Source organism: Polyodon spathula, chromosome 48 (assembly GCF_017654505.1).
Source record: "Polyodon spathula isolate WHYD16114869_AA chromosome 48, ASM1765450v1, whole genome shotgun sequence".
In the NCBI taxonomy this organism is placed as follows: Eukaryota; Metazoa; Chordata; class Actinopteri; order Acipenseriformes; family Polyodontidae; genus Polyodon; species Polyodon spathula.
In genome coordinates this window covers 1,942,196-1,956,736 of record NC_054581.1, presented here as the reverse complement: position 1 = coordinate 1,956,736, position 14,541 = coordinate 1,942,196, and the positions used below count along the sequence as shown (strand labels likewise).

At 44.2% G+C, this 14,541-nt stretch overlaps 1 protein-coding gene across 5 annotated transcripts in view; it reads right to left on the bottom strand.

Moving 5' to 3' along the window:
- Nucleotides 1–1,846: 1,846 nt before the first annotated feature.
- LOC121306445 (leucine-rich repeat and calponin homology domain-containing protein 4-like) overlaps nt 1,847–14,541 on the bottom strand; it is a 38,839-nt gene continuing 26,144 nt past the window's right edge. Inside the window, exons 9-19 of one of the 5 annotated variants that reach the window (XM_041238162.1) lie at nt 14,360–14,508; nt 14,005–14,069; nt 12,718–12,924; nt 11,927–11,992; nt 9,961–10,012; nt 9,572–9,626; nt 9,231–9,323; nt 8,547–8,662; nt 7,867–8,004; nt 7,641–7,718; nt 1,847–3,343 (exon numbers count right to left, since the gene is read on the bottom strand). In XM_041238162.1, coding sequence (XP_041094096.1) covers nt 3,239–3,343; nt 7,641–7,718; nt 7,867–8,004; nt 8,547–8,662; nt 9,231–9,323; nt 9,572–9,626; nt 9,961–10,012; nt 11,927–11,992; nt 12,718–12,924; nt 14,005–14,069; nt 14,360–14,508 — 1,124 coding nt within the window. In that variant the 3' untranslated portion in view covers nt 1,847–3,238. Of the gene's footprint in view, nt 3,344–5,585; nt 6,001–7,640; nt 7,719–7,866; nt 8,005–8,546; nt 8,663–9,230; nt 9,324–9,571; nt 9,627–9,960; nt 10,013–11,926; nt 11,993–12,717; nt 12,925–14,004; nt 14,070–14,359; nt 14,509–14,541 lie in introns of those variants that run through there. The other 4 variants (XM_041238158.1, XM_041238159.1, XM_041238160.1 and 1 more) reach the window with 4 other exon arrangements.

Genomic DNA, 14,541 nt, shown 5'->3' with positions numbered 1-14,541 from the left:
AACCCCTGACAGTAATAGACACCATTACACAACTAGCAGCGACAGCGGCTGTAGACTGCAGAAATAGCTTACATGTGTGTGCATACTGTGAATGCTTGTTTAAAAGTCATATATAACCTGCTAGATAACGCAAAAAAAATAAATAAAATAAAAATCAATGATCGCAAATTGAATTCTGTCTGAATGCCACGGCTGAATGTCGTATGCACGTCAGACGAGCTCTGAACTGATTTTAAATTCAGCCCCCTGTCAATTCAGCATGATTTGAGTTCCCCTTTCTCTTCTGTCCGATCCCAACAAGGAACATGGGGTTAATACCGGATAATTAAATCTACGTTAATTATCAGGGGGCTAAATTCAAAATGAATGACTTCAGAACAGGGAGGGCTGCGTGGTTCTGTACACTCAGAGAAAACGACTTTTTAATTATTATTTTTTTACTTGTACTAAAAAAAGAACTAAAATAATTAATTTGAAGGAAAAAAACAAAACAATAAAACCCTGAACGAATTAAATTTACACGCAGTAACTTTCCATTGAAAAGACTGTTAAGAGTTTGCCGCTAGAGAATGACATCACGTAGCTACAGGGATAGATCATGCGAGTGTCTTTTATTAACTTTAAACAAGTAACTTTTTGTTTGTTTGTTTTAATTTTTAAACAAAATTGATCCACTTCGTTAGTTATGCTTGCTGAGTCTTTACAGTACACCGGACATGAACTGAACCTTTCCTCCCGTCCAACTCCCGGAGATGATTCATTGATTAAGCCCGATTTTTAAATGAATAACTTGGTCTTGTCCCGAGTCTGTTTGTTATGTGCTGGTTCATAAAACACGTATAAAAGTCACGTCTCCCACTGAAACCTATTGGCATCAGCTACACTTGTAATATCCGGTCTCACACTCAGAATATCAACCACAAAGCAGTGGGAACGTTTCAGTCACTACAGGCTCTATATCAACAGATTAACTGCGCTAATATCGGGGTTTCGTCTATTTTTCTAGATTTAACTAAGCAGCAGCACCCTTATAAATGTTTCCCTAAAGTAAAAGCACAGCAAAGGTATAATTAAGCACAGAGAGGTGTGGTAAAGCATAGGGAAGCATTGAAAAGCACAGAGAGGTCTGGTAAAGCACAGGGAAGCATTGTAAAGCACAGAGAGGTCTGGTAAAGCACAGGGAAGCATTGTAAAGCACAGAGAGGTCTGGTAAAGCATAGGGAAGCATTGTAAAGCACAGAGAGGTCTGGTAAAGCATAGGGAAGCATTGTAAAGCACAGAGAGGTCTGGTAAAGCATAGGGAAGCATTGTAAAGCACAGAGAGGTCTGGTAAAGCATAGGGAAGCATTGTAAAGCACAGAGAGGTCTGGTAAAGCATAGGGAAGCATTGTAAAGCACAGAGAGGTCTGGTAAAGAATAGGAAAGCATTGTAAAGCACAGAGAGGTCTGGTAAAACATAGGGAAGCATTGTAAAGCACAGAGAGGTCTGGTAAAGCATAGGGAAGCATTGTAAAGCACAGAGAGGTCTGGTAAAGCATAGGGAAGCATTGTAAAGCACAGAGAGGTCTGGTAAAGCATAGGGAAGCATTGTAAAGCACAGAGAGGGATGGGAAAGCATAGGGAAGCATTGTAAAGCACAGAGAGGTGTGGTAAAGCATAGGGGAGCATTGTAAAGCACAGAGAGGTCTGGTAAAGCATAGGGAAGCATTGTAAAGCACAGAGAGGTCTGGTAAAGCATAGGGAAGCATTGTAAAGCACAGAGAGGTGTGGTAAAGCATAGGGAAGCATTGTAAAGCACAGATTGGTATGAAAAAACGATTCAAAAGGAAGAGGCCTGGAGAGAGTCTGGTTAAAAACAGATGATTTTATTAATAATAATTCATGGTTTCCATTCCCCCCCTCCCCTCAGATACGGTGCGTGTTTTGCCAGACTGTCGATAATTGAAGAGTTTGAAATTGATGAACCCTATGAAAAACAAAAAAACAAAAACAAACATTTTTACTGTTGCAAAAATAAGTGCAATAGAAATGTTCTTCCTGTTCTGGGAAGTGGATGTCGAAAGCGTTCTGCAACGATATCTTTTAGGACAGCCCCCTCGCTCCTGTTAATCACTTCAGTCGGCCCGCCGCTGGTATCAAACCTGCCAGGGCGCTGGAGCTAGGGGTGCTGGGGGGTGCGGCAGCGCCCCCTGGCTTTGCATGGCTTCCATCATACACAGGGGTTACAGTTTTGTTCAATGGCTTTCAGCACCCCCACTTTAAAAACTGTTCCAGTGCCACTTTCTTGAAGCATATATAGGAACTGCTGTGAATCAAGAGCAGCACAACAGTCTTGAAGTAAAATGCGGTCCTTCACCTTTAAATGATAAGATCCGCTACATTTTTCATTACAGATTAACTATTCCATTGTTGCTGGTCTAAACAAAACTCACTGAAGATAAGCCCAGCAAATTAACTCTTTAGATGCCTTTATCTTCCGAATAATGAAGTTAGTATTTTGCCTTCCTCTGCATGACACTCTGTCAGACGTTGCTGTAGACGCTTATATAATACACTAAACTAGGGGTTCGCTTTCATTAATCGTTTGATTTTTTTACGCCCAGCCAAGACTGAGGCAAATTGAATGCAAATGGAAATCCCTTTGAGAAAAAAAAACCAACAAAAAAAAAAAAAACCACGGGAGTTGAATGGTGAAATAGCACCACCTTGTGGACTATAGTGGAACTTGTGTTTTTCCTTGTTTCAGCGTTCCTCGTATATTATCGAATGTAACGATTCAGCAAAAGGAGGAGAATGCTTCTCAGATAGAGAGAGAGAAATGTGGTGAGCATGATACTCAGGCTTAGAGGCCATGTGGTAAAAAAAAAAAAAAAAAAAAAAAAGGTCGTACTGACGGACAGACTGACGCAACGTAATGACGGAAATAATTAACCCCGCCCCTCGCCTCAAGGCTTGGAAGAGCCAGCAAAAAAGGGATACTTGTGTACAGGTAAGCAGAGCTCACAAGAAGACCTGGGATGGAATCACAATGCTATGCAATGTGAATCCTCGATCATCTGCTGAGCATTATCTGGTGCTGCTTGAGTCCGGTTCTTTTGACACCTGGAAACAGAACTGAACCAGAAATATCTATGTTACTGCAGATATGTTCTCGATTCGGTATCACAGAATATCTTTGACTGGACTGTCAAAGGCAAGTTCGAGTCGGGCAGCAGTAGAGGCAGCCCTGTCCAAGGAGCTAGAGGGGTCCTTGTGTGGCTGTCTGTGTCAGTGCTTGAACCAGCCGGGCCACTTTGGTTAACCCTTCGTCTTCCAGGATGTGCTGCGGGTGACAGATGAGGTCCTGGAGAGAGAGAGAGAGCGATAGGAGAGAGGTGTGTTAGGGGGCTGGACTACATAGCGTGGGCAGCTCTCTGTTCATTAGATAATGTTGACCATGCAGCTAATCTACAATGCTTTGGTTGCATGCAAACACCACTGCTTACTCACCCAACCATTTTTGTTTATAGTGTTTGAGGACTGTGCTTTGCAATGACTCTTCTATAGTGTAGATTTCTTATTGTAAAATCAAACTCAAACCACCAGGAAACAGCCCCCCCCCCTCCCCCCTCCCCATGCACAAACCCAGGGGCAGCACCACAGAGCCCCCCTAACCCCCATGCACACACCCAGGGAGAGGCGAGGGAGCCAGACTTTAAAAAACGACATCCTCTCTGCTCACCGCATTGCCCCCCCCCCCCTTCATTGCAGCGCTCCGCATTTCCTACAAACAGAAACGTGTTAGGGTTGTGATTAGCCGGCTATAATTCCCACCCCTCCTTCCCCAGATTTAAAGCACCTTCACATCTGACAGTGGAGTTGCCCTGTGTCAGTCTGGCTCTGCCCCTCCCAGTGAGAGTCAAAGCATGCAGTAATAAGATCAGGACACACCCCTACCTGCTCCACTGCTTCAGGGATCACTACAGGAAATCTTAAAACATCACAGACAGAAACAGCAAGAGACATGCAAGAGCTGGTGTAGTCAGTGTGTAACAGGGGAGTAGCAATACGCTCACGTCATGATATGTATCACGATACGCAGTTCCCGATAGGATGTGTATCACGATGCACGTGACGGTCCTGATGCGCTGCTTGTGTGATGCATATAATAGAATTTAGTATTAGGAATTTAGCAAACTCTTTTACCCAGTTTACACAGACTAGGGAGTGAACTATGCATTAGCAACTGCTGCTGCAGAGTCACTTGCAATAGGACCTCGTTTTTATGTGAACATTAAAGGTAGGGAGTTTGAAAACCAGCTATAAAACACTTTACAAACAACAGCAAAAGACAAGACAGAATTTGGCGATTTGTTTTTTTATTAATTTATCTTTACAGAGCATATAACTATATATATCTATATATTTATAAAACTTATATTCAACTTTAAATACACGTGTATCATAATATAAATTTTACAAATAGAAACGATCCAATAAGATCTTGTGGCATCAGGTTCTACTCTTGCCTCCCTTAGAAAACTAAACATCTATTATTTTAACATCAAAAGAACTTATCCACACTGCAGACTAAAGGGTCAGGCAGTACTGAATTGGCTGGCTCTCTGGAAACATTTGAAATTGGAACGGGAAAATGGTCCTGACTCCAGACATGTGCTCAGCACCTTTTGAATGGGGCGGTAGATCAACCAGCAACAAGACTTTAAATCTGAGATTCAAGTTGACGTTTTGCTCCTGCTGTCCTTATAGTTTCAAAACAAAAAAAGGATCATTGCTGGTTTATTTTTTTTTTAAGTCTGGTTTTAAAAACAGAACATAATTGCACACTATTTTGGATTATTCTTCCAAGTACAGTAATCAAGCTCTTCAGTTGAAACAGCCGGCAGCCGGGTTATTATTGATCAGAGAACATTAGTAGATCCCTCTAAAGTTTTCCTACACTGTGTTGTATGTGTTCTGTGCGCTGCCATTGCTGGTAGCGTCACATTAGCTGTTCAGTGTTTTGCTATAAATAAATCCTGTTTGCCTGCGGGGGGCGTATCAGCTTCAACCTGCGTCTGGATCTCCTGCCTGTCGCTCAGCAGCGAATGCCCGCACTCACACGGCAGACGGCCACACTGTCACAAGCATTAATACCCTGTATCTTTCAAAACAAGGGATTTAGGGGCGCTTCCTGATAAAAGCGGAATGTGGTAATACAGCTGTGTATAATGGGATCTGAAACATGATTAATTTATCTGACTTTTTACATATCTGCCCTTACCCTGGTCCCACTCACTTTCTCGTTTCCAAACATCAGGCATTTTATTGAGACTGGCTGCCTCTGAATGCCAACAGGATATTTTTCTTTTTATTATAATGCAATACTGCCATCTTGTGGCCGTATAGCGAGTTGTACCATCATTTGAAAGATGGATTTTTAGTGTTCCTCTAGGAATGTGCTCCTGATCATTTCAATACTAATAATAACAGGCTTCATTGGAATTCTGAACCCCAGGACTGGGTGCAGCAGCAGCAGGGCTAGTGTGAGTTTCTAACCCTGCTCAAACTCCTGGCTCTTGATCATTGCAATATTAATAATAATAACAACATACTTCATTGAGGGGAGTTCTGAACCCTAGGGCTGGGTGCAGCAGCAGCAGCAGCAGCAGTAGCAGCAGGGGGATTGCACGAGAACAAAACGCTGACTGTTTTTTTTTTTTTTTTTTTTTTTTAGTGTCGTGTAGTTATCCTGTCCGCATCTTCCCATGGTTTATCATGTTTGTTTGTTTTTTAAAGAGATAACAAAACACAAGTCCGTTTCTTCTAGAAGACAGAGAGCTTGCAGTAAGCCAGGTAAAGCAGCAGCATGACAACAGAGTAGAAGAGCGAGAAGCCAGCGTAGTGGCCCAGGCAGGCTGCCGGCCTCCAGGCTGCCTCGACTCGCAGCAGAGCCTCCACAGAACTCTTCACTCGGCACACATTGCCCTGCAGAATATCGGACTCTAAGCACAGGTCCGCCTTGGGGGAGGGAGGGAGGCAGAGGAAAAAAACACGAGAGAAACAAAGAGAGACAAAAACACAGAGGCGTTAACGAGAAGCAAAGCTCGACTAATCACACGGGTGTTAGCGTCTGTTTAATTTCTAGTAGGATTAAACACATTTTTTAAACGTTTACATTTTAACATTACAGAGGTGGAAAGAAGAAATTGCACAGCAGTGTGATCCATTCCTGGTTTTACTGAGAGTTTAATCAGAGGCACCTGAGCTTCTTACCTAGACACAGTGGGGCTAATCAAGCTGGTAACAATAAAACCTGGAATGGGTGAAACTGCTATGCAATAAGAGTCTTTTTTCCATGCCTAACATGTGTCAGAAAATCCACTTCTCTTTATACATTATGGCAACATGTATTTCTGTGCAAGTGTACAGCATTTCATGAAGAAATACTGGCAGTGAAATTCAGCTGCACTGTACACTTCCAGCTATGACTGAAGCCTATGTTAGGGCTGCAAGCTTTTGACACTGTTGGGAATTTATGGGGGGGCTGCAAGCTTTGACAACCCTTGTGGGTGTGGGGGATGTGTCAGAATATCGTAGTCTGGTTCTGTGTGATACAAGAGTCACCTTTCTGGAAGCTTTGACTTTGGAGGGGGTGAAAAATCACTGTGTCTCTTACACTGCGCCCCTAAAACTATATATTTTTCATTATACAAAATTCACTAAGAATAAATCAAACACTGCACTGCCATCGGATGCTGACTATTTGTTACAGAGAGATTTCAGGCGGATGCATCACATTCATATCGGGGTCTGCTGCATTTTACAGCATCTTTGTATTTGGACATTTCTAGTGGTTCATTTTGAGATTTGTTAATTAATCAAAACAAGAAACAGGAGGCAGCGGATATGAAGCACTTTGCAGAGTTTTGCCACACAGACACACATATACATATACATCCCCATTTAATTACTCAACTGTGTGACTCCCCCCCCGCGGCCATGCCTTTACCAGGGGAGACCCTCGGGGACCCCTGCGCTCCCCTGACTGTGTGACTGCCCACTGCACACCGCGTGGCCATGCCTTTACCAGGGGAGACCGTCGGGGACCCCTGCGCTCCCCTGACTGTGTGGCTCCCCCCTGCACACCACGCGGCCGTGCCTTTACCAGGGGAGACCCTCGGGGACCCCTGCACTCCCCTGACCGTGTGACTCCCCCCTGCACACCATGCGGCCGTGCCTTTACCAGGGGAGACCGCCGTGGACCCCTGCGCTCCCCTGACTGTGTGACTCCCCCTGCACACCACGCGGCCGTGGCTTTACCAGGGGAGACCCTCGGGGACCCCTGCACTCCCCTGACCGTGTGACTCCCCCCTGCACACCATGCGGCCGTGCCTTTACCAGGGGAGACCGTCGGGGACCCCTGCGCTCCCCTGACTGTGTGACTCACCCCTGCACACCACGCGGCCGTGGCTTTACCAGGGGAGACCCTCGATGAACTGTTTATGTAAACTGTTGGACTACAAAAAGTTGCACTGCCAAAAAATAGGTCAGCATTAAAAAAAAAAAAAAAAAAAAAGTATAGTGCAATTATAGATATTGAATGATAAGCGGATTGAATCAACAGACCAGGACAGGAGGGAAACGGATAACCAGCTCACCTCAGGCACTCCCAGTTTTCTGCAGGCGTCGATGAAATTCTGCACATTCCGTCTGCATTTGGCAACGCTGATCTTTGGCTGAAGGAGAAATAAAACAAGCAAATGAATTCCAGTACAGACGCAGTGGTGTGGTTGAGCCGGCATGCACCTCCTGTGCCGTTCTCTGTAAGGCAGCTCAGACATACTCGTTCTGCCACATTCTGACCAGAAGGAGAGAAGTGCTCACCACAGCGGGGGAGGGCACGTGGATGATGGCCACGCTCCGTGGCCTCACATGGTTGGCCAGCTGGCACAGGGTGGCTCCGTTCGAGAGAGCCTCGCCGAGATCTTCGGGCAACGAGCGCCGTAACCTCGACTCGAGGGTCTGAAACACAGAGAGAGAACAAACTTAATAAAAGGCATCGAGACACAAGGGTACCCCGTTACTGAACACAATCTTTCCAGCCTATCAAATCCAATACGCATCGCCATCAACTTGTAGACCTCGCATTTTCCAATAATGTGATTATGGCAATATACAGACGTGGCTCCAAGTTTTGCACAACCTAGAATTTTTGAAAACTAATTGGCGACTTACTTAGAAGTACTCAGAAGACTAGAAAAGAGCTTCGCATAGCCTTTACACTGGTGAATAAACTCAGCTTGATTGCCGAAACTGTGTCTCGTTATTTCGCCGACGCAACGATCCTGAAAGTCCAGAATGACTTGCTACAGGAAAAACTCGAGTCCGGACCCCCTATAACGCTGAGATCTAAATATTGTTAAAATACTAAAACACTTTTGCGATTCTTCTGAACCCCGCAAGGGGGGTCTGGAACACTTTAAAATCTCTTGACATTTTTGTTTTTGGACAGTGTTAATATAAACCCAAGAAAAAGCTTCAATAAACTCAAGTCTGTCCCCCACCTTTCGGAGCTGCGCTATTAACTCCTTCTCTTCTGGTAGGTGCTCCGATGAGCTCCGAGACAGGAGACCTGACTTTGAATCAGAGATCCCAGTGTCCACCAAGGAAGTCACTGAACCTGCGATTAACACAAAAACAGATACACGGGAATAAGACTCCTGTTGCACGACAGTTTCACCCATTCCAGGATGTGCTTGATTAGCCGCAGTGTGTTTAGGTAATAAGCTGATGTGTGTCGTACTAAACCCATAGTAAAACCTGGAATGGATCAAGCTGCTGTGCAATGGGGGTCTGATTTCCATCCCTGAATATATATAGAATATGAAGTTTCATTAAAATTAATCTGCTGTAAAAAAAAAAAAACCTTGCACCCACTGGAAGTTTTAAAATATTCAAAGTTTCCTGCTGTGGTCTGCTAATAGTTCTGTGGTTTTGACAGGATAACACACTAGGATTACAATGTGATTACAACGGGATTACAATGTGATTACAACGGGATTACAATGTGAACAAACAAATAAAATGGCCTGCGGTTCTGAAGACACAGGCAAGGAGGTCATCAGCTAAAAATCAGGATAAAATAAAATCCCTCGTAGAAGCGCAGCACGGAGTTTGTTTCACAAGTAAACGCTGAAGCAGGCAGCGTTGCTCTCGTCACGGCAGAGTGTCTGAGCTGGGGAGGGTACCTGCCGGCTTCACCACGTTCTTGGAGGCAGAGCGGAACAGGAAGCTGTTGGGTTTTTGCGTGGAGCCCGTCTCCCTGGGGGAGTGGGCCTGTTCTGTAATGATAGGACAGACGAGACTCAGAGACTCAGGGGCTGCCTGAGCTTCAGCCCCCCCCCCCGCAGCCAGGTTCAAACCCTTTGCTACAGGGCTGACAAGAAGGAGAGGCGAGGTGAGGAGCTCACTGGACTACAAAGAAATAAAGTATACCAAACAACTGAAAGACAGGAAGCAAAACAGACAGAACTGAAAAGGCAGGTAGACAGGCAGGCAGGCAGGCAGGCTCTCTGTTTGAAACACCCACCTGTCTTGGAGACACTGCGAGAGGGAGCCGGGTTGACAGGGGCTTGATCTGAACTCTGCAGGAAAACAAAATGAACAAATATTCAGGAGACAGGAGTGAGCGAGTCTCCCTGGATCATCATCACCAGGGACAGGCAACTCTGCTTCACTCCAGGATTAATGGGAGCAGGCAGGTCAGCTACAAGACCACTGGATAAGCGCGTCTCCAGACACACACACATCGTGAGAAGTGTGTGACCTGGCTGTGAACGACCACCTACACTGTATCACCTGCGCAGGGCAATTAATCTCCGGCAGGGGTAATAATTCAAAATGATCAACTGCTGGTTTCACGAATCCTGATTCTCACTTATTTCTGACTGCCTTATAGTGTTAGGAGAGGGAGCTTACCTGGCTCCTCTGTTTCAGAGAGGGGAGGGAGCTGGTTTCTGGTTGACTGCCACTAGAGGGAGACAAAACCCACACTGTTATACACACAGCAGTATCTTTTTCACGTTGAGGACATTTTTAAAGAAATCGTGCAGCTCTACGGAGTGTGTGTTCTGTCGTTTACCGGAAGCAAGGTTCCTAAACGCAGTGTAACAGCACAGGTAGTGCGCCTATAAGACAAATGTTTGCTGTATTTATTTTTAAGTGATTTTATATATTTTATATATATATGCACACTATTCTTTCATGAAAAAAATGAAATTTTCGCAGGGAACTACGTGTTACACAGCAACAGGGACATTTTACGGAAATCATGAAATCCAAGAAAAAAAAAATACAGCCTTACTAATAGGCAGACAGGCAGACAGACCACAACAAAAGCAAAGGTGTCTTTGCTAAGATTTCTGAAAACTCAGTCGATAGAAGCACAGTGGTTTCATATCCTTTACACACAAAAAGACAGAAAGACAGACAGAAAGACAGCTATGAGGACTACAGTCTGTTCCGTTTCTTCCAAATCTATTGGCTTGCCAGTGCTGTGGTCTGGTAACAGTTCTGCAGTTTTGACAGGACGATACACTGGGTTTTTCCAAACATTTCCATGAGAAATCACACACACACACTATAAAAGTTTACCATAGTAAACGCATAGCAAAGTGTAATAAGCACAGGGAAGCACTGTAAAGCACAGAGAGGTGTGGTAAAGCATAGGGAAGCATTGAAAAGCACAGAGAGGTCTGGTAAAGCATAGGGAAGCATTGCAAAGTACAGAGAGGTGTGGTAAAGCATATGGAACATTGTTAAGCACAGAGAGGTCTGCTAAAGCATTGGGAAGCATTGTAAAGCACAGAGAGGTGTGGTAAAGCATAGGGAAGCATTGTAAAGCACAGAGAGGTGTGGTAAACCATAGGGAAACATTGGGAAGCACAGAGAGGTGTGGTAAAGCATAGGGAAGCATTATAAAGCTCGGAGAGGTGTGGTAAAACATAGGAAGCATTGTAAAGCACAGATAGGTGTGGTAAAGCATAGGGAAGCATTGCAAAGTACAGAGAGGTGTGGTAAAGCATAGGGAAGCATTGTAAAGCACAGAGAGGTCTGGTAAAGCATAGGGAAGCATTGTAAAGCAGAGAGGTGTGGTAAAGCATAGGGAAGCATTGTAAAGCACAGAGAGGTGTGGTAAAGCATAGGGAAGCATTGTAAAGCACAGAGAGGTGTGGTAAAGCATAGGGAAGCATTGTAAAGCACAGAGAGGTGTGGTAAAGCATAGGGAAGCATTGTAAAGCACAGAGAGGTGTGGTAAAGCATAGGGAAGCATTGTAAAGCACAGAGAGGTGTGGTAAAGCATAGGGAAGCATTATAAAGCACAGAGAGGTGTGGTAAAACATAGGGAAGCATTGTAAAGCACAGAGAGGTGTGGTAAAGCATAGGGAAGCATTGTAAAGCACAGAGAGGTCTGGTAAAGCATAGGGAAGCATTGTAAAGCACAGAGAGCTCTGGTAAAGCATAGGGAAGCATTGTAAAGCAGAGAGGTGTGGTAAAGCATAGGGAAGCATTGTAAAGCATATTTAAGAAACACACACATACACAACACTGTAAACTATGGCAAATGCATAGTATCAAACATGGGAAAAAGTGCAAAAATACCATACTAAAACAGTGAGGTCAATTTGTGTTATAAGAGCAGACCCCCTCATCACACACACACACACACACACACACACACACACACACACACACACACACACACACACACACACACACACACACACACACACACACACACACACACACACACACACACACACACACACACACACACACACACACACACACACACACACACACACACACACACACACACACACACACACACACACACACACACACACACACACACACACACACACACACACACACGTCAGGTTACCCAGTACTTGCTGTCTGCAGTGCAGGCATTGCGCTTGCTCCAGTCCTCTGTGCGGATTTGAATGCACTAAACAAACAAGAAGGATGCAGGTGAAGTGACGGGTCCTTCATGTCTCACAGTAAGACCCCCCCTGCGCACAGTGTGCTGAGCACAAGCTAAATCAGACACAAGCTTCCTGTCTCAGGCACCCGTTCCCTCTCTGTATACCCGTATATGTGTTGTGTGACCTATTATTGCTCTCAGCAAAAGGTGCACCTGTGTAATGATCATGCAGTTTAATCAGCTTCTTGATATGCCACGCCTGTCAGGTGGATGGATTATCTTGGCAAATGAGAAATGCTCATAACAGGGATGTAAACAAATTTGTGCACAAAATTTAAGAGAAATAAGCTTTTTGTGCGTATGGAAAATTTCTGGGATCTTTTATTTCAGCTCATGAAACATGGAAGCAACACTTTACATGTTGCATTTATATTTTTGTTCAGTGTAGATTGATATCTATCTATATATTATAATGGGATTCAAGCGCACACGGACTCAGAAGAATTGGGCCATATTTTCAAAGTGTTTACTCCAGTCTTTAATTCACGCCTGCTGTTTGTGCCTCTGTGTAACTCTTCGTCTGTGCTTCTGTGTGACTGTGTGACTCTGCGTCTGCGTCTCTGTGTGACTGTGTGACTCTGCGTCTGCATCTCTGTGTGACTGTCTGACTCTCTGTCTGTGTATACCTCTGTCTGTGACTATGTGACTCTGTGACTCTGTGACTGAGTCTCTGTCTCTCTGTCTCTCACCAGCTGTCCCTCCGCTCTGCTCCCTGCCTCCTCAGCGCTGCCTGTTGCTGTTGCTGCCTCTCCCTCTCCTTCCAGATCTGCAGGATCTCAGGGCGCCTGCGTTCATCTGAGGGGGGGCTGGCAGGGGAGGCCGTGCTCCCCGAATCGTCGCGGGACCCCTTGAGGGACCCTGGGGGCTCCAAACAAACCGTTGGCCTGAGAACAGAACTGAAAAATCACACCCAGTTCAACACACTGACACCGCGCTAGCCAGGACCACTTCAATCCAGAACTACAAAACCCTAAACAGGGCTGGACTTACAAACACTGAAAGAAACTACATACATTCAATGACTAACGCTAGGGTGGCCAAAGTTGGCTCTTCCACGCCTGGTCTTTGTTCCAAAGCCTGTTCTAAATGGTTTAACCAATCAAACCTCCACCCAGACCCTGAAGTAGATCATGATCTGATGTTGCCTGTTAAACCTGGACTGGATCCGCCCTCCAAGACCAGGACGGGTTTGACAACTCTGGACTAACGTTCTGACTAGAAGTCTTTTTCAATGTAACCTAACACACTAACCCTTAACATGCTCAAGGACAAACAACTGATAATAAAAACAGTAGAGCCTCATAATATACAGTTTTAAGAAGCCGGGATGGAAATACGATCCCTATTGCTCAGCGGTTTCAGCCATTCCAGGTTTTACTACCGGCTTGATTAGTCACCAAAGTAGGTAACAAACTCAGGTTTGTCTTATTAGACTCATAATGAAACCAGGAATGGATCAAACTGCCATGCAACGGGAGTCTTATTTTCATCCCTGAGAAGTTGTGTATAATAACTTGTCTCATAGCCACTCTTTCACATGTGTATTGGGAGCGCTTATATAAGATCACCTTGTACAGAGTACCGCTCTGGCCAAAAGTTTTGCATCACCCTCTATATAAAATCAACTCATTTTGCTTCATGAAGTCGACTGAAATCTGCTGAATAATGTTAACATATTGCATCACACACCGCTTTGTAGTTTCCCAGATACTGACAAATTGAAAAATGTGACATTTACAAATATAAATGTACTGCTAACATGGCTTCCGGTAGACTTTTACAAAATCATTTTGTATTGTTTTATTATTCTTATTATTCTTATTATTCTTATTATTATTATAAAAAATATGTTTCAATCCTAAAACTCTAGATGCAAAAACTTTGGCCATAGCTGTAGACAGACAGACACAATCAGCAAATAAAGATCCCTGTTTTTTTATCGAAACCCCCCCAAAAAGATCAATATTTTCTCCTACCTGTTACTTTGTGTTTTATCTGTGGCCTCTAATTTCGGGGAGGAAGTTTTCTTCTGTGTATTTTCCTAAAAAAGAAAAATATAAGAAGTATTTCTGGGGTTGTTTGAAAGATTTAAAAAAAAAAAAAAAAAAGAAAAAAACATGATTATAAGTCTCATGAAAAGGAGAGGGGGGGGATAAATATTGAATGTAAAATGCTGATCTAACAGTCATTGATTCAAACATACATTTAGATAAAAAATAACAATTAAAACATCAGAATGAATCAGATTAAGGCTGCTGGTGTCTAACTCTTCCCAAACATGGATCAAAATAAATTTTTAAAAAAAGCTAAACAATATAATTTTCAATATACTCTTTCCAGCTCCTTGGGTCTGACAGCATGCAGGGAGACCTCCCTCACCTCAGGGGGCGCTGTCTGCTGCTGTGGGCTGGAATCTGATTTTGAGTCCTCTCCGTTCAGACTGCTGTCGATGAAATCTATCTGTTCCACCTCTCCGTTCACTTAGAGAGAAGAGGGAAGGAGAAAGGGGGAGA